The sequence below is a fragment of the Podarcis filfolensis genome (assembly GCF_964270895.1).
Source record: "Podarcis filfolensis genome assembly, chromosome: 10".
Taxonomy (NCBI): Eukaryota; Metazoa; Chordata; class Lepidosauria; order Squamata; family Lacertidae; genus Podarcis; species Podarcis filfolensis.
Window position 1 is genome coordinate 65,996,895 of NC_139612.1, and position 23,072 is coordinate 66,019,966.

Sequence of the window (23,072 nt, forward strand, 5' to 3'; positions counted from 1 at the left end):
GAGAAGCGGACACGGAGCAATGGATCCAAACTACAAGAAAGAAGATTCCACCTAAACATTAGGAAGAACTTCCTGACAGTAAGAGCTGTTCGACAGTGGAATTTGCTGCCAAGGAGTGTGGTGGAGTCTCCTTCTTTGGAGGTCTTTAAGCAGAGGCTTGACAACCATATGTCAGGAGTGCTCTGGTGGTGTTTCCTGCTTGGCAGGGGGTTGGACTCGATGGCCCTTGTGGTCTCTTCCAACTCTATGATTCTATGATTCTATGATTCCTTCCTAGGAGGTTTTTAAGCAGAGGTTGGATGGTTGTCTGCCATGGATGCTTTAGCTGAGATTCCTGCATTGCAGGGGGTTGGACTAGATGACCCTCGGGTCCCTTCCAACTCCACCGTTCTATGTTCCTATGAATGGTTCCTGCTGTTGCACTTCTAGCAAGCCAGGCAAAGGGTGCAGCTCTGCCCTGCCCCATTGATGCCCCTGCCCCACCTGTTTCTGACCTCCCTGCCTTCTTCTGTCCTACCAGTCGCAATGGACACCAGCCACCACCTTAAATTATCTGATGCTCTTCCCTGGTTGGAGCGAGAGTATCTTAGCGGCTGGGCCTGGCTCCCTCGCCCGTGTCTTCCCCCTTGAAGAACCAGCTGGGTGACAAGTTAATTAAATAGCTCATTTGTAATGGTTACATCTTGCTGCTTTGTTTAGGCCTTGTCATACAATCGGTCCCCTTCAGCCGGTAAATGATGCTATCTATTGATTCTCTGTGCTGGTAACATTTACAGCCTTTTGTCATCTGCTGTTTCCTTGATGGATCTGCTGGTAGCTGCTAATGTCGGAGCCTGGATATAAATCCAGCCTTGTTGTTTGTTGGTTTTTTAAAAGCCTCTTATCCCAGCGGTTTGGGCCGACACTTTCACTGCTGCTAACGCAATCCCTTTGGAGAACTGCTGTCACCTCGCAAATCCCAATTTGTAACCTTGTAATGTGTGGTGCGAAGGACAGATCCTGAAGCTGAGACTCCAATACTTTGGCCACCTCATGAGAAGAGAAGACTCCCTGGAAAAGACCCTGATGTTGGGAAAGATGGAGGGCACAAGGCGAAGGAGACAACAGAGGACAAGATGGTTGGACAGTGTTCTCGAAGCTAACAGCATGAGTTTGACCAAACTGCAGGAGGCAGTGGAAGACAGGAGTGCCTGGCGTGCTCTGGTCCATGGGGTCACGAAGAGTTGGACACGACTAAACGACTAAACAACAACAATGTGTGGTGCTCATGCACATGCCCTCCCAACACCTTGAAGGCAAAAACCCAAGACGCCATGTTCCCAGATGCCATCTTCCTGTTTTGTAATTGCGAGAGAACGGCGACCATTTTGGGCGCTGTGATCTCACGTGATTTCACACTGCGATATCCTCCTGGAAAAAACAACAACTTTTTAGTGGGGTGGGGGAGAAATTGCGGCGTGAAATAATGGGAGATCGCGATGCCCAATATGGCCGCCTTTCTCTCACGATAAAAAACGGGGTGTCCATGTTTTTCTGGGGTACGGGATGTCCACATTTTTCGGGGTATGCATGCCTGGCTCACACCTAAATCCATGCAGTGCTTGGAACAACTAATTTTCCCAGGGACACTCACTGGTACTTTTTACTGCTGAATTTTCCTTTTCTCCTTTTTTGCTTATTTATTTATTTTCATGGATTTACTGCCTTTCTTCCACCATGGAAACTCAAATGGCTTGGGATGGATGGGACCTGCAAACCATAGTTTACTGGACCGAGATTGTGATGGGTCATAGAGTTTGGAAGCTACCTCGTACAATCTGCCTCTATGTTTCGGTGTAGCCTTTTTACGGGTCAGAATCTGTCGCCTTAGCTAATCATGTGCTCGCCTTGCTTTCCCAGCTATCAAGGAGAAATATTCGGACTGGACGGCGTTCCTCATACGTGATTTGACGGGCTCGCGAACGGCGCCTGCAAATTTACTGGAAGGCGTATGTATTGAGTTAATATATCCTCTTGAGTGCTACAGTGTTTGTGGTGGTACGATTATTTAAGCCTGTAAAACTGACTCCCGCCTCCTCGCTTTTTAGCCCAGCTCTGGCAAGGCGGCAGGTGAGAAGGAAAGCATTGATTGTTTGCATGTGGGTCATCTAAGATAGGCACAACTTTTAAGTGCAATTACATTCTAGGCTATTGGAGCGGTGGAGAGGGAGGCAAACAGATCCAGAGTTTCTTCTTTGGGTTTCTTTCAACGCATGGAAGCAAGACATTCTATGCTTGTTTGGAATTCCTTTTCACAGTAATGACCTCCGCAGAGACATCAACCTGGTTAGTGTAGAGCATAGGCGCTAGGTCTTTGGGGCTCTGGATACCAGGGTAGCCACAAATTTTTTTAGCACCCACAACACGGGTCTCCGATGTGACTTCTGGTTTCTATTGGAAGTCGTCACAGAGCCCTGACACGACCTCCCAGACGATGTAGAAACCGGAGGTCGCTCAGAGGTCTCTGACGTAACCTCTGAGACCCCGTGAGGCCTTGGCAGTGCTGCCACATTGCCAGTGTGATGTCATGATGTCATGACGTCAGGTTACGTCACGGGCGCTGTTGGGGACCCATAACATAAGGCCCAAGTCAGCGCCCCTGGTGTAAAGGGCTGGAAAACACATTCTCCTCTTGATATTGTTAATCCCAGGCAGCAGGTATGGTAAGATCTGTGGTCCAGCAACATCTAGAGCAGGCTTCCTCAAACTCGGGAATTGAGACTAGAATTCCCATCATCCCTGACCACTGATCCTGCTAGCTAGGGATCATGGGAGATGTAGGCCAAAAACATCTGGAGGGCCGAGTTTGAGGAATCCTGATCTACAGTGCTGTAGGTCCCCCTGCCCTGCTCTTGGGGGAATGGTGTTGATGGTGGAAATCATAGAATTGTAGAGTTGGAAGGGACCACAAGAGTAATCTAGTCCAACTGCCTGCAATGCAGGAATCTTTTGCCCAGCATGGGTTCAAACCCACAACACTAGGATTAAGAGTCTCATGCTCTACTGACTGAGCTACCAAATATACGATTGGATTTAACAAGCTGTTTCTCTTATCTTCACGATCTCCTAATTGGCTGCAGTTCGGGTGAGATTAAGCTGTGAGAGTATTGCTGTTCGGTTCAGTGTGTCCACAACGGTGTGGAGTTTGTGTGGGATGGTTCTGAGTTGTGTTTTTTCAAGATGAGGGTTATCTCCAGTCCAGCTGTGATTCCTGCATTGCAGTGGGGGAGGGGGTTGGACTAGATGACCGCTGGGGTCCCTTCCAGCTCCACAATTCTATGATTCCATTCTTGGTGCAACACAGAGAGATGCAAATCTGGGCATGCACCACATTGTGTGGCTTGCTAATGCACTGCTGGAGCGATGAATATTCTTGATGCCTTGTGGTGTTCTTTCAGTAAAATGAGCCCTGGATATTCCACTTTTTTTTATAGAAAAGCCTCTAGCTCTTTATTTTCCTGAGAAATACGCAGGCAGTACATTCTGTCTGGCTGCTCAATTCAACTCAATCCCAGTGTTTATTCTGCCCAGTGACACCCAACTGCATTTTATTGGAGTATTTAATATACCCTATAGCTTTTAATTTTAACAGAACAAGCAGCTTGCATTTCAGTCTCTGCTGGTTTTGAGGTGTACTAACTTTCAGCTCCTCCCCATGATCACCATCGCTGCAAAACTTATGGCTCCAGGCCTGTTTCACAGTTTGCTATCCGAACTAGTGGCTTACTTGCTAGAATAATCACTCTTGCATTGTTTGCTCAATAGTCAGGAGTGAGGATCGGGCGGGTGTGTGTGTTTGTGTGCAAATTGTAACTGGTTCCAGATATTATTATTTTTTAATGACAATTATTATCACCATCACTTCTTATCAGTTTAGCAAAAAGGCTGTCTAGACCGTAGTGTTTCCTTACGGGGTCCTTTTGCTGTAGAAATGGATGCTCAAGGCAGAGTTGATTATTATCTATAGACTATCTATTATTATCTATTATTATCTATAGACTATCTATTATTATCTATTATCTATTATCTATCTATTATTATCTATGCTCTCCTTCTGTTTCCCCCATTCCTCACCTAAGAGTTTTAATCAGGCAAACCCCAAACCAACAAGAATTTAAAAACACATAGAATGTGTTTTTAGCAGGACAGGCATCATAGTTGTTGCAGGTTCCGTCCTGTGCCCCCAAAACACCCCGTCATAACGTTCCCCGGATATGCTTACGAGCCATCTGGAAACTGTCGTGTTAAAAACATTCAAGATTTTGCGGATTGGATGCTTACGTTTCAAGAATGATTTTATTTATTTTGGTAAAGGGCCGAACCAGGTGCTGCTTTAACAGCGTGTTTAGCGACCACCTTTTTTTGTTTTTAAAAATACAATTAATTAATTAACAGGCACATGAGATTGGGGTTAATTGGGACTGCAGTTTGCCAGTCCCTCCCCCTCCCCCCCAGTTGCAATACTGCTTGCAGTGATCCCAACAAGCAAATTAGTCATTAGGAAAAAAACAACTGCCATTGGCACCAATGGGAGTTTTTATTATCATGCTTTTGCCATGCTAGAGGACTTCATTGGGATTGTGGTTGGGGAGTGAAGGATGAAGCCTCTCTTTCCCACATGCTACAGTCCCTGCAAAAATCCCTTCCGACACATGCACACCTGGTCCTTTTTATAAAACAAAAAACACAGGTGTGTTTGCTGAACATGCTATGAAAATAATGTCTGGTTCGTTCTTCACATTTGCTGACACGCACATGTGTGCATGCACACGCACACCCTAAAGGCCATACATAGCTCATCCTAAAAAAATAATAATGCAGATCTAATTCAGAAATCAGGGATGTAGGTGGCGTTGTGGGTTAAACCACAGAGCCTAGGACTTGCCAATCAGAAGGTCGGCGGTTCGAATCCCCGCAACGGGGTGAGCTCCCGTTGCTCGGTCCCTGCTCCTGCCAACCTAGCAGTTTAAAAGCACATCAAAATGCAAGTAGATAAATAGGTACCGCTCTGGCGGGAGGGTAAATGGCGTTTCCGTGCGCTGCTGTGGTTCACCAGAAGCGGCTTAGTCATGCTGGCCACATGACCCGGAAGCTGTACACCAGCTCCCTTGGCCAATAAAGCGAGATGAGCGCCGCAACCCCAGAGTCGGTCATGACTGGACCTAATGGTCAGGGGTCCCTTTACCTTTAATTCAGAAATCAACACCCAGAATCCAGTGGTGACTGGTAGGGTGGGAGGTTGGGAGGTGGACATTAGGTGGCGCCAGAGCCAATGGCAAGTAGAGCCAGCCATTCTAGTTTTGCCCCTGTCCTTCTCCGCTCTTCTGCTGAGTTCTGCAAGCGCAACACTGGGACTTAAGGAGGAGGACATTTTCAGGCAGGGCCACCCCCTGGAGTATTTGTAAGTAAAAAAACAGGGCAGGTGAGGGCTATCTGGGGGCAAACTGAAGATGGCTGGGCAGTAGCCCATTTCTCCAAATGGACCAGCTTCTGCTGCCAGGATCTGAATATATGTGTGACTTTGCAAGGTGAACATTTAAAAGCTTACTCCTTTTCCCTAAACATTTCCTTGTCACAGCTCCCTACAGTTAAGACCGTTTATTTTATTTTCACATAATCCGATTCCTGGGATATTAATAATATTTTTTTTAAAAATGGGGGGATGTGAGTCAATTTTGAAACGAATAATTGTCGAGCATTAAGCACAGTTAATTTCTCTTCCTGTTTTTTCCTTTTTTTCTTTTGCGTTTGGAATGTATGACTGGGTTAAAATTAGGAGGAAGGAGAGACCGCTGGGATAAAGGTGAAGAAAAACCGTCATCCAACCGCAAACACACACACGCACACATACACACAAAATATAGAATAAAAAATTAAAAAATATAAAACTTCTGCTGTCTCTGTTACCGTGAGAAGACTTCGCATAAAGTTTAAAATAAGGAGTTTTGCTTCTGTTCAAACAGCCTCTGCGAGGGAAAAACCCTGTAGACCTCATTACAGTTGATTCCTTAATAGAGCTTCAGGATTCCCAGAGTCCCTTTCAATACTGGATAGTTAGTGTTCTTGAGAATGTTGGAGGAAGATTACGCCTTCGCTATGTGGGATTGGAGGAGACTGAATCCTATGACCAGTGGTTGTTTTACTTGGATTACAGACTTCGACCAGTTGGTTGGTGTCAAGAGAATAAGTACAGACTGGATCCACCTGCAGGTAAAAATAAAAAAAGCAGAAATAAGTTTCCTAATACTGCAAATGTTATAGGCAGGTCCCTGCCTGCCTGCGGTTGATGAATAGTATAATACGCTTTAAATGTATGGTACCTGCATGGCCTTAGTTTGCTGTTACAGGTAACTCACAGCGTGCACACATTTAAGTTGCATAAGCTTTGCACAATTGGCAAAAGGAATTAAAAGTGGGCATAAAAGGATCAAGTGTCCGAGGGGAAAAGGACTTTGGCAACCTCACCCGCCTTTGAACCCAAGGTGTTTAGACCATACATGATTTTGCTATCCCCAGAACGTAAGAGTAGGGCTGGGCGATATCTGGTTTTCAGCATCACCAGCTAAACATCACCATATACCAATAGATCATGACATCTGAGATAAGGATGGGGCTATGTAGAGGCATTGGCTGGCTTCATGCCCCCCCCCCCGCATTGTGATTTTTGCATAGCACACACATGCACACATCACGATTTGCAATATACAGTGGATCCTCAGGTTGTGAACGTGATCCGTGCGGGAGGCATGTTCGCAACCCGCAGTGCCACGTCTGTGCACGCGCAGGTTGCGATTTGGCGCTTCTGCGCATATGCGAGCGTCGAAACCCGGAAGTAACCCGTTCCGGTACTTCCGGGTTTTGGCGTGTCCGTAACCCAAAAACACGCAACCTGAAGTGTCTGTAACCCGAGGTATGACTGTATTGCCAGGTCAAAAATTATGAAACCGATATCACGATATGGACTTGGAACTTGTTTGGGACGATATATCATTATATTGCCCAGCCCTAGTTAAGAGTCACCTGTATTGTGCTTTGACTACCAGAAAGATGCTTGTGGGATCTTCTGCCTTGGGCGGCAAAATAACTTGGCAGGCCTTGGGCATGCACTTTGACTTGGTGGGGTGAGAGGCCATTCACTGCTCTGTCTCAAGCCACAAAATGTCTTGGGCAGGTATTGGACCCTCACAAATCAGCTCAAGTTGCAGGTGAGCTCAGTGTTTATCCCAGAGGTGCTGCAAACAGGTGATAACAGTGTTAAGTGTATTTCGGGCCGAGTGCTAAAACTTTGCCCTATTGTCTTCATTAACAGATTTACTGACCTCGATTCTAGGAGCAGCGGGAAGAGAGCTCTAGCTTCACTTAGTAGAAGAGCCTGCTTACCTCTCCCATCATGTTGTATTCTGGGGCGTGCAGTTTTGTGGGGGTGCAGTGAGGCAAGAGATTGCCCCAGAAGGAAAGGCTTTATTTTAATCTCACTTTCCTCCTGTGAATGGATTTACAGGCGTTTAAAGAAAAACCCGCTGTGAATTGCTTAAAAGCACTGAGTGAGGCAGCCAACGGAACTTTCCCGCCCCCTCGATTTACGGTTTTTGTACTTTGCAAAGCACGGTCATCAGTTGAGTCCTCGGGGCAGCTTAAAAGCAGGTTGCTGTGTGAGTCTGTTGGGACAAATATGGTAAAATCTACCAGGTGTGCAAATGAGGCCTATGTGAGCAATATATTATATGAATGTGTGTGTGTGTGTGTGTGTGTGTGTGAGAGAGAGAGAGAGAGAGAGAGAGAGAGAGAGAGAGAGAGAGAGAGCAGGTACCTGGGCAGGTGGCCCACCTAGGAGAAAGCAAACTGATCCTAAACTTCCTCTCCTTTGGGGGATATCTTTGGGAGAAGCAAAGGCTAGGGAGTAAACGCTACACAAATCTGCAGTGGATTCCCTAAGGATGGCACCTTTTGCCAACTCCTGCAGCCAAGCTGGTGCCAAACTTATCTCAGTACACTTATCTCAACACTGCCCAGGCTTGCGCCCCAGGGAGGCCACTTGGGTGCTGCTAATGCGGCGGTTTGACTTCACCCCTGGAGGCTCACTCCATTGCGTCTTGGGACAGACGGATGCCAACCACGTATTTGCAGACCCAGAACTTGAATGAAGCATTGCAGAATGTTAATACACACTGCTTCAACGTCCATGTGATTTCTGATGTGGTTTGTTTTAGAAATCTGTTCTCTGAAGACTGTGTCTGAATGGCATTCTGCTCTGGATAAATCCCTGATTGAGGCAGCACAGTTTCCCCTCCCTATGGAAGTGTTTAAGGTAGGATCTGTTATTCCCTTTTCAGCTGAAACAACAGCCGGTTTGAATTTCGGTGGCATCGCTGTATTGGGCCCCTGATTCTCGTATTAGACTCATCCATCTTTGTTCGGAGAAAGGAATGGGGGAATGGGCTTCATGGAGACTGCCAGCTCCTTGCTTGATGCTATTTTCTCTATAGTTCTATTACTGCTGCCGCCATTTTGAGCCCTGGGCCAGTCCCTCCATGGGTTGCCTGTTGAAGCTATCTTTGCAAATTCCAGGCTACAGCTGTCCTCAACTTGGTGCCCTCCAGATCTGTGGACTCCAACGACCATCAGCACCAGACGACTGGTCAGGGTTGTTGGGAGTTGTAGTTCAACGTGACTCGATGACGCCAAGTTGGGAGAGGCTGTAGGCTAGAATGGGCACTTATAACCTTGCCGTTTCCATGCCTAGTGTTGTCGTTTCACTGAGAGAAAGCTTGCCTAACCTCCTAACCCCATGTCAGACCTTAGGTCCATCTAGCTTGTACTGTGCAGTGGCGTAGCGCGGGGGGGGGCAGGCACAAAATTTGAGAGGAGGGCATAACCCACTCAGGCGCCAGCATTGGCTGACCAGCCCTCCCCCCCCCCATGTGAGCAGGCAGGGGGCACAGCACGACCCTGCTTGGCTCTGGTGGAGGGGCACTCCATCCGCATTGGCGGCTTGCCTGCCCCGGGTGCCGGCAACCCCTGCTATGCCACTGGTACTGTATGCACTGAACTGCAACATCTGCCCCAAGGTTTTGTGTTTTCGGTTTGTGTATTATTTTGGAAAAATGTGAATTGGTATCCTGGACTGGCTGGAGTCAGAGGGATTGTGGGAGGCAATGGGAAGAAGGCTCAGAGCCAGAGGAGTGATGCTGGGAAAGACTTCCTCGAAAGCATTGCTGAGACCACTAGGCCTGAGCTGTGGTTTGTTTCCTTGAGTAAAGATCCAACTGCACTGGCCTCAAGCGATTTATTTATTTTTGCTGCTGACTCCAGCCCTGACATTTAGGTGGATTCGCTTTAACATCTGATCCAGGCTATGCTCCCTTCCCCCTTCCATCCCTAGATCTCAGCCAGCATTTCTTGCGTGGCGGGTTCTCGTGTCCCCCCGCCCCAGTGGAAATAAAGACACATGACACAATTATTTAAGGTTAATGGGCTAAATATGGCCACAACTTTATTGGTTACAGGTGATGAGCGGTATTGGCTTAGGCATTGGTCCTAACCGACTATCCGGCTTCAGGAACAGCTGGTATGCGGGAAAAGAGGGAGATCCCCAGCCGCGCCTGCGTCTAAATCGGGCGGGCCATGCCCCCTAGGGGGTGACACGGCCAGGGATTCTCCCAATCGCACGGGGGGGCGGGCGTGACGCCCCCAATCCCACCTCCTCTGCAGGGCGGAAGTGGCTTTTCCAGCAATTTAAAACCCACTATTTTAAAAACAGTTAAATAGCAGTTACAGGAACAGGGTGGCTTCTCAAAATGCACATCTCAGGTGTCAAAGGCCTGGGCCAGCATTTGCCAGAAGCTTTGTAGCGAAGGGGTCAGACACAACTCTGCGGAGAGAAGGCAGTAGCTTCCCAAAAAATCCTGTTTCCTGCGTCTTGCCTTCCCTTCTTCTTGCTTTTGTTTGGATTTGAGTTTCTATGCCCTGTCAAAGCAATAAATTCTCACCTTGAGCCGCCTGGCTTGTGAGTTCAGTTTCCCCTGCGGTGAGGATATATATCAGTATGGAAAATTCTGCAGGTTTAATAAAAGGAGAAGGTGATGAATTGCAAACAAGTGCACTCTATCCTACAAGCACCTTTACAATAAGCTCTGAGTGGGGGTGCAGGAGTGTGTTATTGCTCCTGCTTTCAAAAAACACTCGGTTCCTGTGAAGAATGGGGAGTGGAATTACGTCAGGAATACTGTCATTGCTGCAACGCAGGTCAGTGATGGAAGAGTTCCTCTTCCTTTTGATGAAAACCAGGCTGTTGGAAAGCAATAGTTTTCCAGTGGCGGGAAACCACACAAAATTGGCGCATAATTGGAGGGGAGAGGGGTCAGTGCTGTGTTCGGAAGCGCGAAATGTGTGGCTTCTGGAATCGAATCCTTTCAGTTGCGGAGTCCTGCAGACTCACTTAAATGTGACCCCCTGAAAGGTTGGGGACCCCACCAGCCCGCCGCTGCCTTCAGCATTTGAAAGCAACTATTCTTGATTTATTTCACCATTTTAGCCCACCCCACCCTTCATCGCAAAGTGATCCCAAGCTGGAGAACAATTTTTTAAAAACCAAATGTATTACAATCAGTAATCATAGAACGAGCAGGTGAAACACCAAAGAACAACTAGGATAGCATTATTATTATTATTATTATTATTATTATTATTATTATTATTCCCTGCCGATCTGGCTGGGTTTCCCTAGCCACTCTGGGCGGCTTTCAGCAGAATATAGAAACAATATAAATATAAATGGTTAGCTGATAGCCCAGCAAATGCCCTAGTGAATCGACTAATTTGCAATCAATTAAATTACCTAACCCTGATCTATATATTACATGAGTATTTCAAAGAACGCTTTGTTTATACAGATGAACCTAGGAGCTTTGAGATGCAAAGATGCCACAGAGTGCCTGGGGAAACCCAGTCAGATGAATAATAGAATCACACAATGGTAGGGTTGGGAGGGACCCTGATGGTCATCTAGCCCAACCCACTGCAAGACCGCATACATCCCCTCCTTCCTATTTTATCCTCAAAACAACCCTGTGAGGCAGGCTGGGCTGAGAGGCAGTGGCTGGCCCGAGGTTTCCCAGTGAGCTTTGGATGGCTGAGTGCAGATTTGAACCCTGGTCTCCCAGGTCTTATAGTCCAGCCCAGGGGTCAGCAACCTTTTTCAGTCATGGGCCGGTCCACCATTCCTCAGACCTTGTGGGGGGCCGGACTATATTTTGAGGGGGGGGGAATGAACGAATTCCTATGCCCCACAAATAACCCAGAGATTCATTTTAAATAAAAGCACACATTCTACTCATGTAAAAACACCAGGCAGGCCCCACAAATAACCCAGAGATGCATTTTAAATAAAAGGACACATTCTGCTCCTGTAAAAACACACTGATTCCCAGACCATCTGGGGGCCGGATTGAGAAGACGATTGGGCCTCATCCGGCCACTGGGCCTTAGTTTGCCTTCCCCTGGTCCAGCCCTTTAACCGCTAGACTATACTGGCTCTCAAGTCTCTTAAGTACAAATTGGTAAGAGGGGTTAAGTATCACACAATCACATATATCTGCTATGTCGTATTGAACGTAAAGGACCGGTGTTTGATACACCATGTGGGATCCATGAGACCCGACTTTCTTTTTTGTCTCACGAGTAAAGAGAAAGAAAGAGAAGTCTTATTATCTGCCATTGCTGTGCGCCAAGGAATTCAGAGAGCAATCCATCATGGCTGTGCGTCAATTTGAGCCTAATAGCAATTAAAAGCTTTGTGTTCGCTCCAGTGAAATGTATCCTTCAGAAATTATGTAGATTAATTGGTGTCTTGAAAGGAAGCATATGTTTGCCGTCTCATTCATTCCTCTGAATCTGAGACAGGCTGGTAAAAGGTTCGCTGGGAGGGAGCGTTTTGAAGCCACCTTCTCACGCTTCCTATTAAATGGGAGCCCATCTCCCTGGGAAGGTAGGCCATCTAAGAGAAGGAAAACCCTGATCCTGAGCCTCTGCCGCCTGGTGGGATATCTTTGGGAGGAGAAAATGCTCAGGAATAAACCCTACACAAATCTGGAGTGGAGTATTTGACGCCTTGTATGCCTCCTTCCGGTACGTGGATGGCGCTGTGGGTTAAACCACAGGGCCTAGGACTTGTCCATCAGAAGGTCGGCGGTTCAAATCCCTGCGACGCGGTGAGCTCCCGTTGCTCGGTCCCTGCTCCTGCCCACCTAGCAGTTCGAAAGCACATCAAAGTGCAAGTAGATAAATAGGTACCGCTCTGGCGGGAAGGTAAACGGTGTTTCCGTGCGCTGCTCTGGTTCGCCAGAAGCGGCTTAGTCATGCTGGCCACATGACCCGGAAGCTGTACGCCGGCTCCCTCGGCCAATAAAGCGAGATGAGCGCCGCAACCCCAGAGTCGGTCACGACTGGACCTAATGGTCAGGGGTCCCTTTACCTTTACTTTATGCCTCCTTCCAGCAATTCCTGCAGCCAAACTGGTGCAAAACATCTTGCTCTTCTTTCCTTTGGACCACACCAACGAGGCCGGAGGGGGGGGGGTCTTGTCATCTGGACCTCAGTACACACTGCCCAGGCTTTCTCCTTGGGGAAGTCACTTCTAGGGTTGCCATATAGTCTCTTTTCCCAGGACACATCCTCTTTTTCAGGAATAAAATTTCTGTCCAGGTAGATTTTTAACATTTGGCAAAACGTCTGGGTTTTTTTTGCTTCCAGTAACTCGAGCAAATTTTTCTGCTACATTAGACTCGGACCTAAGATACCCGGCTAAGCTAGTCTGCAACAGAGAATCACAACAGAGAAGCGTCTTAAACTAGCTATAGGTAAAGGTAAAGGGACCCCTGACCATTAGGTCCATTCGTGGACGACTCTGGGGTTGCGGCGCTCATCTCGCTTTACTGGCCGAGGGAGCCGGCGTACAGCTTCCGGGTCATGTGGCCAGCATGACTAAGCCGCTTCTGGCGAACCAGAGCAGCGCACGGAAACACCGTTTACCTTCCCACCAGAGCGGTACCTATTTATCTACTTGCACTTTGACGTGTTTTCGAACTGCTAGGTTGGCAGGAGCAGGGACCGAGCAACGGGAGCTCACCCCGTCGCAGGGATTCGAACCACCGACCTTCTGATCGGCAAGTCCTAGGCTCTGTGGTTTAACCCACAGCGCCACCCTCATCCCTTAAACTAGCTATACATACTGTATAAATCCCTTCTCTTGTGGCTGAACTAAAGGGATGCTAGCTCCGCTACAAGATCTTGGAGAAGGAGTCTGGGAGGGCAAGAGTTAACATCCCCCCTGCCCTTAAGGAGAGCGCATATGTACATGTTAAACAGTTTAATAAATTGTTCTGTGCACACACACAAATACTTTGATGTGGCAAGTGAGGGCGCAACATGTATATATTATTTAGTTGTTGAAAGTTGAGAACATTGTGGCTAGGAATATTATCACAGCTTCTATAGCCTACATATAGTAGGGGCATTTGAAATGAGAGTCGTCAAAGGGATCTCTATTTAAAAGTAGGAGTTGGCAAATGTGGCCTCTTTATAGCTCTTCAAAATATGGCAACCCTAGTAATGCAGCGGTTTGGCTTCACCCCTGGTGGCAAACTCCATTGTCTCTCGAGACTGACGGATGCCAAGAAAAGGGGATGTGACTAAGGCAGGATGGAGAACAGAAGATACCAGGCCCATGTAGCCATGTTGGGCCCACAACCGACCCCAGGGATTCAGATAAATGGTGCTTGCTCCCTGCTTAGATTCCACTGAGCCTCTTGGGCTTGCCAATCGGAAGGTTGGCGGTTCGAATCCCTGCGACAGAGTGAGCTCCCGTTGCTCTGTCCCTGCTCCTGCCAACCTAGCAGTTTGAAAGCACGCCAGTGCAAGTAGATAAATAGGTACCGCTCTGGCGGGAAAGTAAACAGCATTTCCGTGTGCTCTGGCTTCCGTCACGGTGTTCCGTTGCACCAGAAGCGGTTTAGTCATGCCAGCCACATGATCTGGAAAGCTGTCTGTTGACAAACGCTGGCTCCCTCAGCCTGAAAGCGAGATGAGCACCACAACCCCATAGTCGCCTTGGACTGGACTTGACTGTCCAGGGGTCCTTTACCTTTTTTACCTAATCACCTTCTGAGCTTCGGGGACAAAGCTTTGGATTTATTTGTTTTTGTTTCATAGGACCATGACGACTTGAGGAACCACCTGTTCACGGTGGGCATGAAATTGGAGGCGGTGGATATGAAAGAGCCATGTAGGATTTGTCCCGCTACAATATCTAAGGTGAGAAATTTAAAATGGAGGAAGGCAGGGGGTTGGACTAGATGACCCTTGGGTCCCTTCCAACTCTAAAATTCTGTGATTCTAACACAGATGGAAAATAATAATAATAATAATAATAATAATAATAATAATAATAAAGATTTCTTCCCTTCCCTTCCCTGTGAGGTCCTAGGGTGGGTTATTAGTGGTAAGCTCAATGGTGGGGACACTTACCAAACTTTCCTTCAGCCAAAAAGAGCACTCCCACTTTATTTATTTATTATTTTGCATTTCTACCCCACCTTTCCCTCCAAGGCGCTCCAGGTGTCTTACGTGGTTCTCCCTCTCCCCATTTTATCCTCACAACAACCCTGTGAGGTACGTTTCGGACCTGAAGTGTGAAAATTGCAGACCCACTTTTGCTGATGAGTATCCTAAACCTATTATTTTTCTGTGCAAAATGAAAGGAAAACACAAGGCTGGTTGGTCCCTGAACAGAGTTTACGTTCGTTCTGTGTGTGTCGATGGCAGGGATTTTTCCCTAATGCAGAATTGTTTGGTTCCCTCCAGGTTTTTAACAACCATTTTGTTCAAGTAACCATCGACGACCTCCGTCCCGAAGGGAGCGCAGCCTCCATGATTTGCCACGCCGATTCCTTGGGGATCATGCCAGTCCAGTGGTGCCTTAAAAACGGAGTCCACCTGACACCGCCCAAAGGTCTGTATATATATAGCTCTCTCTGGGCAAAAAGTCTTTCCTGTGTTTTCAGAGTGCTACGGTGCCCTGGCTAGCCCACAGCTTGTTTCGGATTTGATAGTGGGTTTCAGGGTTGTGTAACCCAGAACGTGAGACATGGAAGAAGGCTATAAGTGCTGCCTGCTAAATCTGGAGAGAGGGACTCAGCCATGAAACTCCCAGATATTCACCGTATTTTTTTCATGTATAAGACGATGCATTTTGCTAGGAAAAATTTTTGGTGGAATTGACTGGCAGCTTCGCTTGCCCCGGGAGCCCACACGCTTCCCCTGCGTGTCTCTGTTCCCTCTGGGCAGCTCCCAGCTGCAGTGTAGCAGAGCTTAGCACAGCGACAGAAGCAGAACCGATAATTGCCGTGTGTGCAGTAAATCAGTCAGACGCTCGGTGTCCTTCCTTATCTTACAAATAGCTTTATTCTCGTAGAAAAACAACAGATCATAACTCTCCCGGTGACAGAGCGCTCATCTTCGATCCTTTCCCGGAACAGGCTCAGCTCACTCTGTCTCTCTCTGAGACACAGAACACTCCCACTTCTCTCAGTGTTTTAAACACGCCTCTGAATGTGAGACGTCACACAGAACTTCTTAACCCTGTAAGTTCTGACTCTCTCCATAAAAATCAGGCAAAAATTGGGTGTCGTCTTATACAGTGGTACCTCAGGTTAAGTACTTAATTCGTTCCGGAGGTCCTTTCTTAACCTGAAACTGTTCTTAACCTGAAGCACCACTTTAGCTAATGGGGCCTCCTGCTGCCACTGCGCCGTCGGAGCCCGATTTCTGTTCGTATCCTGAAGCAAAGTTCTTAACCGGAAGCACTATTTCTGGGTTAGTGGAGTGTGTAACCTGAAGAGTCTGTAACCTGAAGCGTATGTAACCTGAGATACCACTGTACACGGATAGTGAATGCAGAGGGGGGACGTGTGATTCATGGCAGCAGCAAGCAGGAGATTGGCAGTGGCGACTGGGTGGGCGATTGGTGGCTGTGCAAGGCCTGCTGGCGATTGGCTGTGGCTGCGGCAATTGGGCAGGAGATTGGCGGCTGCAGCAAGTGGGCAGGTGGGTTGGTGGCGGCAGTGAGCAGATAATTGGCAGCTGCGGCGAGGAGTGCGATCGGCAGTGGCTGTGGCAAGCGATCACCGGCGGGCAGGCGGGTGAGCGATTGGCGGAAGTGACCTCCCCCCCCTCCAAAAAGCTAAACAACTTAATTTCTTAATTTTGGGCGTCTTATACATGGGGGCGTCTTATACACGGAAAAATACTGTATGTTTGAGAACTGGCATGGTGTACTGCAGCAGTCGCCAGCCTTTCTTGGGGACCCCTTTTTGCAATCACAAATTGGAGAAGCTATTGTGGGCGCCACAGGAACACCGCAACCAAGCACACACCGCAATCTCTTTTAATAGCAACTGCAGAATTGCCTCTTTCAGCAAGGGAAAGGCATTCAGGAGCGCCAGGAAAGACCCACAGTGGTGGCTCCTTGCATAGTGGTTCAAGTTTTGGCTTAATGCTAGAGCAGTGTTTTTCAACCTTTTTTGGGCAAAGGCACACTTGTTTCATGAAAAAAATCACGAGGCACACCACCATTAGAAAATGTTAAAAAATTTAACTCTGTGCCTATATTGACTATATATAAAGTAATTCTCTTGAATAGGAATCAAATAAACACAAAGAAAGTAGTTTATAATTACTTTATTATGAAATAGTAAGTGTCAGGGGTTCAGGAGCAGAGGGAACGGATGGCGAGGAATCGGAAGGAGAGGTTAGCGATGATAGCCGTCCGAGATCTCTAAGTCTGTCCAGCGAATCGGAGGATTCACAGAAAGGGGCTCCCGTGGGCAGAGCTGGGGGGTTACCAAGAGGGACACCCCAGGAAGAAGGGACCAGAGGGGATTCAGAGAGCAGCAGCTGGAAATCCGGACCAGCTACTCCACCAGAGAGCAGCAGGGGGGAGGAGTTCCAGGCACCAGCGACAGGCAGCTCTCCGGCAGCAGCCACGCCTGCGTCAGAGAGCGAGGAAACGGTAGAGAGGAGGGTCGGAGACAGCGCGCGCGCGCCAAGTTCAAATGTACCAGAGGGAGGCGCAATGAGCAGCCCGGAAAGGGAGCCAGGTCCTAAAGCCCGCCGAAGGGAGGGGGAGGAATCCGAAGGGTCCGCATCCGAGGCATCCAGGAAGGAAGGAACCCCGGGGGGTGGTAGGACCCAGAGGCGAAAGGAGAGACGCAAAAGGTGGAGCAAGGCTAGGGTCTTGAACTGGTGTACAGGAGGCGGAGATTCAGATGGGACTTCGCCGATCTAGGGAATAGACGTAGAGACGCACGCTAAGATGTGGAAATGGAAATTATACTTCAATAAAGACTTTATTCCGTTCTACCGGCTAGCGTTGGTCCTTTGTGAGCCGGGACCTAGAGGCAGTCTCTGACAGTAAGTCCCATCTCTCAGAAGTTTTCATCAGTTCTCTTTGACTCAAGCGGCGTGTGGGGAGCGAAGCAGGGAGGAAAGAGGACTGGTGCCTTTGGAGCTCACAAAAGTCAAGCGACATGTCTACTGAAGAGCAAATTGCTTCCCTGCGAGAAGCGGTAACGCAGCTCAGCGCAGAGATAATCGCCTCCAGGAAAAGAGAGGATGAAGCGGCTGCTGCATGCCGAGATCTCCAAGCCAGGTTGGAAGTGCTTGCTAAGCAGGCACAAACGGGTTCCAGATCCGAGGGAATCGGGTTGGGAAGGACTGGAGGCAGCATTGTATCTCACTTTGATGGGAATTTGCAGCAGTACCCCAATTTCCGAGCAGACGTGCAGTTCGCGCTGAAACTGCTGGAGAAAGAGTTTAGAGATGAGCAAGAAAAAGTGGGGTTTATCTTGTCTCATTTGCATGGAGACGCGAAAGCATGTCTGCGCAATCTGTGGAGAGATATGGACCCAGCGCTCCAGAGTTCAGCTGCATTCATTAAAGCGATGGATTCTTGCTTTCTATCGAAAATAGACATTGACATTGCCCGTAAGGACATATTTGAGCTGAGACAAGGGAAAGCCAGCGTGAGGCAGTATCACTCCCGCTTTTTTGCATTGGTCAATGCCTTGGGGTGGGACAAGGATTCCCCCCCCGTTAGAGATCTTTATTGGGAAGGATTGAACCCCCAAATCAAGGATGAGATAGCGCGGGGGGAGAGACCCAAAAGCACCCAGGAGGTGGTGGACAGATCGCTTGCAGTGGGGGTGAGGCTGGAGGACCGCCCTTGGGACAGAGGAGAAGGGCGTTGGGGACGCACACCAGCCAGAGTGCCCTCCCTCTTGCCCAGGGATGTCGCGCGTGCGCAATCAACGCCTCCGCAAGCAGGGGGGGAGGAGCCAATGGAGATCGGCGGTGCTAGAGCTCAATCAGCCACCAGAGCCTTAACACCGGGAGCAGTCAAAACAAAGCAGCCTAGAGGGAACAGGAAGTGTTACATCTGTGACAGTTCGAAGCACATGGCGAAAGAGTGTCCCCAGAGGCTCCACAAGCACACTGCAGCTTCAATAACAGTAATGGGAGCAACTCAGCAAAGTGAACCACGGCAGGGAAACGGAAGCACTGGGGGCCAGCCAGGCGAGTCAGTGAAGAAGTCCCCAGAGATTTTGAAGCCCACGGATCCCCTCCCGCCCAAACCAGTGGTGCAGCTCACCGCATCGCTCCAGCTGCCCAGTGGTCTCACTTTAGAAGTGCCGATTACGATTGACTCTGGCAGTAATGCGGACTTTATCGCACTGGAATTCCTTCAACAACACAACATAGCGCTACTGCCAGCCACACTGCCCCTGAACGTGGTCACAGTGGATGGCAGGGAACTGCTAGGGGGGCAGGTGGTGCAGCAGACACCACCTATGGTGATGCAAATTGGGAATCACCGAGAAGTCATCAGCTTCAACGTCACCCAATTGTCGGACACGCCCATAGTGTTGGGCATGAGTTGGCTGGATAGGCACAGCCCGGCATTAGCGTGGTACCAGCGGCAATTGACCTTCTGCTCTTCCTACTGCGCAGCGCACTGCATCCAGACCTGCAAGGAAGGAGAGGGGCGAGAGGATGCACCGCAGCTACACCTAGGCATGGTGCAAGCGGTGCCCAACAAGTACAAGGAGTTTTTGGAGGTCTTCTGCGAGAAGGAGGCGGACAAACTGCCCCCCCACAGACCCTATGACTGCAAGATTGATCTCCTGCCGGGGGCAACGCTGCCAACAGGGAAACTGTATTCCATGTCTGAGGACGAACTGCAGGAACTTAGGGAGTTCATAGACCACAATTTGAAGCGCGGGTTCATTCGGGAGTCGAAAGCTGTAGGGGGCAGCCCAGTATTCTTTGTGAAGAAGCGAGACACGCCCCAGAAGAGGCTTGTAGTTGACTTTCGAATTTTGAACTCGAAAACCAAGCCCTCGTCCTTCCCCATGCCCAAAATAGACGACCTGCTCGCGACGGTAAGGAAAGGACGCGTTTTCACCAAGTTGGATCTGCGAGGCGCGTACAACCTGATTCGTGTGCGGGAGGGCGACGAGTGGAAGACGGCCATGTTCACACCACTGGGCACCTACGAATACAGAGTTATGCCCTTCGGATTACAAAATGGCTCTCACTGTTTTCAAGCCTTTATGCATCACGTGTTGGCGGGACTCCTTTACAAGAAATGCGTATGCTTCCTGGACGACATCCTGATATTTTCTGAGTCGCGAGAAGCGCACGAGAGGGATGTCAGGGAAGTTCTGCGGAGACTAAAGGAGCACAGGCTGTACGCCAAGCTGGAGAAGTGCCAGTTCGACGTGACGGAGGTGGATTTCCTGGGCTATAAACTGTCGGACAAGGGGCTCGCCATGGACAGCGCCAAGGTTCGCTCAGTATTGGACTGGAAAAGCCCGCGCAATAGGAAGGAAGTCCAGCGGTTTGTCGGCTTTGCCAACTTTTATCGCAAGTTCATCAAGGGGTTCGCTATGCAAACGGCGGCCATCACCGACACGCTCAGCTCCAAGAAGAAGAAGTTTATCTGGACGGAGGAGGCGGAGCAGTCCTTTCAGAAACTCAAGCGTCTCTTCGCTTCCGAGGAGCAGCTGCTGCATGTAAATCCCAGCAGACCGATGAGGGTGGAGACGGACGCCTCAGACAGAGCCGTGGGAGCTGTACTGTTGCAACAAGACCAGCAGGGGGACTGGAGGCCGTGCGCCTTCTACTCAAGGAAGCTCAGCAAGTCGGAGCAGAATTACACCATCTGGGACAGGGAGTTGCTAGCCATCCATGCAGCGTTCAAAGCGTGGCGGCACTTCCTTATCGGAGCCAGGCACACAGTGCAGGTCCGCACGGACCACAAGAATCTAGAGTACTGGCGCACGGCGAGGTTCCTGAATCAGAGGCACATTAGATGGGCAGAGTTCTTCGCGGACTTCGACTTCAAGATAGAGTACATCCCGGGTGACAACAACATCATGGCGGATGCCTTGTCCAGAAAGCCGCAATACCTCGAGGAGGAGGCACCGTCGGCAGCCAAGCACATGTTCGCACCGGAAGCGTGGGCTTGCGCCTCGGCGACCGTGGATCTGGACGCCGTACGTCGAGCGTTGCGGGAGGACCCCTTCGCGCTAGCCAAGATGGAGGAGGTGCACAAGGGCACGGTGAGGGACGACGAGTTCCAGATCAGAGACGGTTTGCTCATCCGCAAGGGAGCACTCTACGTGCCGGGGAATGACCTCCGCGCGAGGGTGCTGCAGCAGCTACACGACGCCCCCACTGCCGGGCACTTTGGCAGAGAAAAGACTGTAGAACTAGTGACCAGAGACTTTTGGTGGCCCAAGATGCGGGGGGAAGTAGCGGATTACGTCTCGAGATGCGACACCTGCCAAAGGGCCAAGTCAGTGCACAAACCGCCGGCGGGATTGCTGGAACCGTTGCAGACGCCGTCTGAGCCGTGGGAACGGGTGGCCCTGGACTTTGTCACGGATCTGCCCGGTTCGAGGGGAAAGACGGCAGTGCTTGTGGTGGTGGACATGTTTACCAAGATGGCACACTTCATTCCGTGTGCGAAGGTGGCCACGGCAGAACAGACCGCCAAACTGTTCATAGACCACGTGTTTAAGGTCCACGGTCTGCCACGATCTATTCTATCCGACCGGGGGCGGCAGTTCATCTCGAACTTCTGGCAAAAGTTGATGGGCATCCTGAACGTCAAGATCAATCTAGCGTCGGCGAGACACCCGCAGACCAACGGACAAGCGGAGAGGGTCAACGCCATCATGCAGCAGTACCTGAGATGCTACGCCAATCAGCAGCCTAACACGTGGGTGGACTACCTGCCCCTCGCAGAGTTCGCTTACAACAATACGAAGCACGTGTCGACGGGGGTGACGCCGTTCTTCGCCAACAACGGGAGGCATCCCAGAACCTTCCCAGGTTTAGAGAGAGTGGGGGAGGGGGAGCCGCAGGCAGCGGAAGAATTAGCGTCAGAGTTGCAGGAAGTCCACGAACAGCTTAGGAGGCAGTTGGAACTGGCAAAGCACGCATACAAACTGCAGGCTGACAGACACAGGAGAGTAGGGGAAGACATACAGGTGGGAGACTGGGTTTGGTTAGCAGCGCAAGCAGTGCCGACCAGATCGTTGGCCAAGAAGAAGCTAGGGCATAAGCAGCTAGGGCCTTACCAAGTCCAGGCACAGGTCAATCCAGTGGCCTTCCGGTTAGCGCTTCCGGAGGGTTCCAGAATGCATCCGGTCTTCCATAGATCGGTGCTCACGCCCTACAAAGCACCGCATAGATTTCACGAGCCAGGCACAGCACCAGATCCGCCCAGAGAAGGACCCAGGGAAAGGGGGTCGCCAAGAGGGGAGCGCATCAACGAAGTCACAGAGATTTTAGACTCGAGATGGGGGGAAGAGGGAGTAGAATACCTTCTTGCCAGAGAGGATACCCCGGCCAGCGCCAACAGTTGGGTGCCGGGCTATGCCTTGGACGAGCCTCTTCTCAAGGAAGAGTTCCATGCCATTTTCCCACACAGGCCCATGCCAGCCGAGTATTTCGATGACTGGCTCTTCACACCCACACTTTCAGGCAGCACGTTCCAGGGGTTCGACTCGGACGAGGAGACGGCACCACACATACGCTCTCCGGAAGGTTCACCCTCGGGTTCTGCCTCAGACCGCTCCTATTGGTGGGATAATCAACCAGAGGAGCAGTGGCGCAGGAAGTGGCTGGGGGGTCCCTGGCAGGCATCACCCTCAGAGGGGGACGGGGGAGAGATGGACATGGACGTGTTGGGGGAGGACGTGGGATTTGAACACGAAGGCAGGGAGATGGAAGCAGAGGAGATCGACGTCGACGAGCGCACGGAGGACGAGCCAGACCTGCCCGATGTGATGTACGACACGAGGGAAGAACTGTATCCGGCACTCACCCCTGCCACGACGGAGCACCCAGAACCCACACCGGAAGGAGGGGAGGGGGGAAGGGGGGGCTTCGAGGGGGGGATGGATGTCAGGGGTTCAGGAGCAGAGGGAACGGATGGCGAGGAATCGGAAGGAGAGGTTAGCGATGATAGCCGTCCGAGATCTCTAAGTCTGTCCAGCGAATCGGAGGATTCACAGAAAGGGGCTCCCGTGGGCAGAGCTGGGGGGTTACCAAGAGGGACACCCCAGGAAGAAGGGACCAGAGGGGATTCAGAGAGCAGCAGCTGGAAATCCGGACCAGCTACTCCACCAGAGAGCAGCAGGGGGGAGGAGTTCCAGGCACCAGCGACAGGCAGCTCTCCGGCAGCAGCCACGCCTGCGTCAGAGAGCGAGGAAACGGTAGAGAGGAGGGTCGGAGACAGCGCGCGCGCGCCAAGTTCAAATGTACCAGAGGGAGGCGCAATGAGCAGCCCGGAAAGGGAGCCAGGTCCTAAAGCCCGCCGAAGGGAGGGGGAGGAATCCGAAGGGTCCGCATCCGAGGCATCCAGGAAGGAAGGAACCCCGGGGGGTGGTAGGACCCAGAGGCGAAAGGAG

General features: G+C 50.1%; 1 protein-coding gene across 4 annotated transcripts in view; it reads left to right on the forward strand.

Annotated features, from left to right (window-relative positions):
- Window positions 1-23,072, forward strand: part of SFMBT2 (Scm like with four mbt domains 2) — an 82,620-nt gene that overhangs the window by 25,061 nt on the left and 34,487 nt on the right. For all 4 annotated transcript variants that reach the window (XR_014538749.1, XM_083572643.1, XM_083572644.1 and 1 more), the window contains 5 exons: window positions 1,900-1,988; window positions 6,003-6,249; window positions 8,250-8,347; window positions 14,248-14,349; window positions 14,899-15,046. Coding sequence is in view for 3 of the 4 variants with exons in the window: in XM_083572643.1 (XP_083428769.1) it covers window positions 1,900-1,988; window positions 6,003-6,249; window positions 8,250-8,347; window positions 14,248-14,349; window positions 14,899-15,046 (684 nt within the window). In the remaining variant the exon portion in view is untranslated. The remainder of the gene's footprint in view (window positions 1-1,899; window positions 1,989-6,002; window positions 6,250-8,249; window positions 8,348-14,247; window positions 14,350-14,898; window positions 15,047-23,072) is intronic.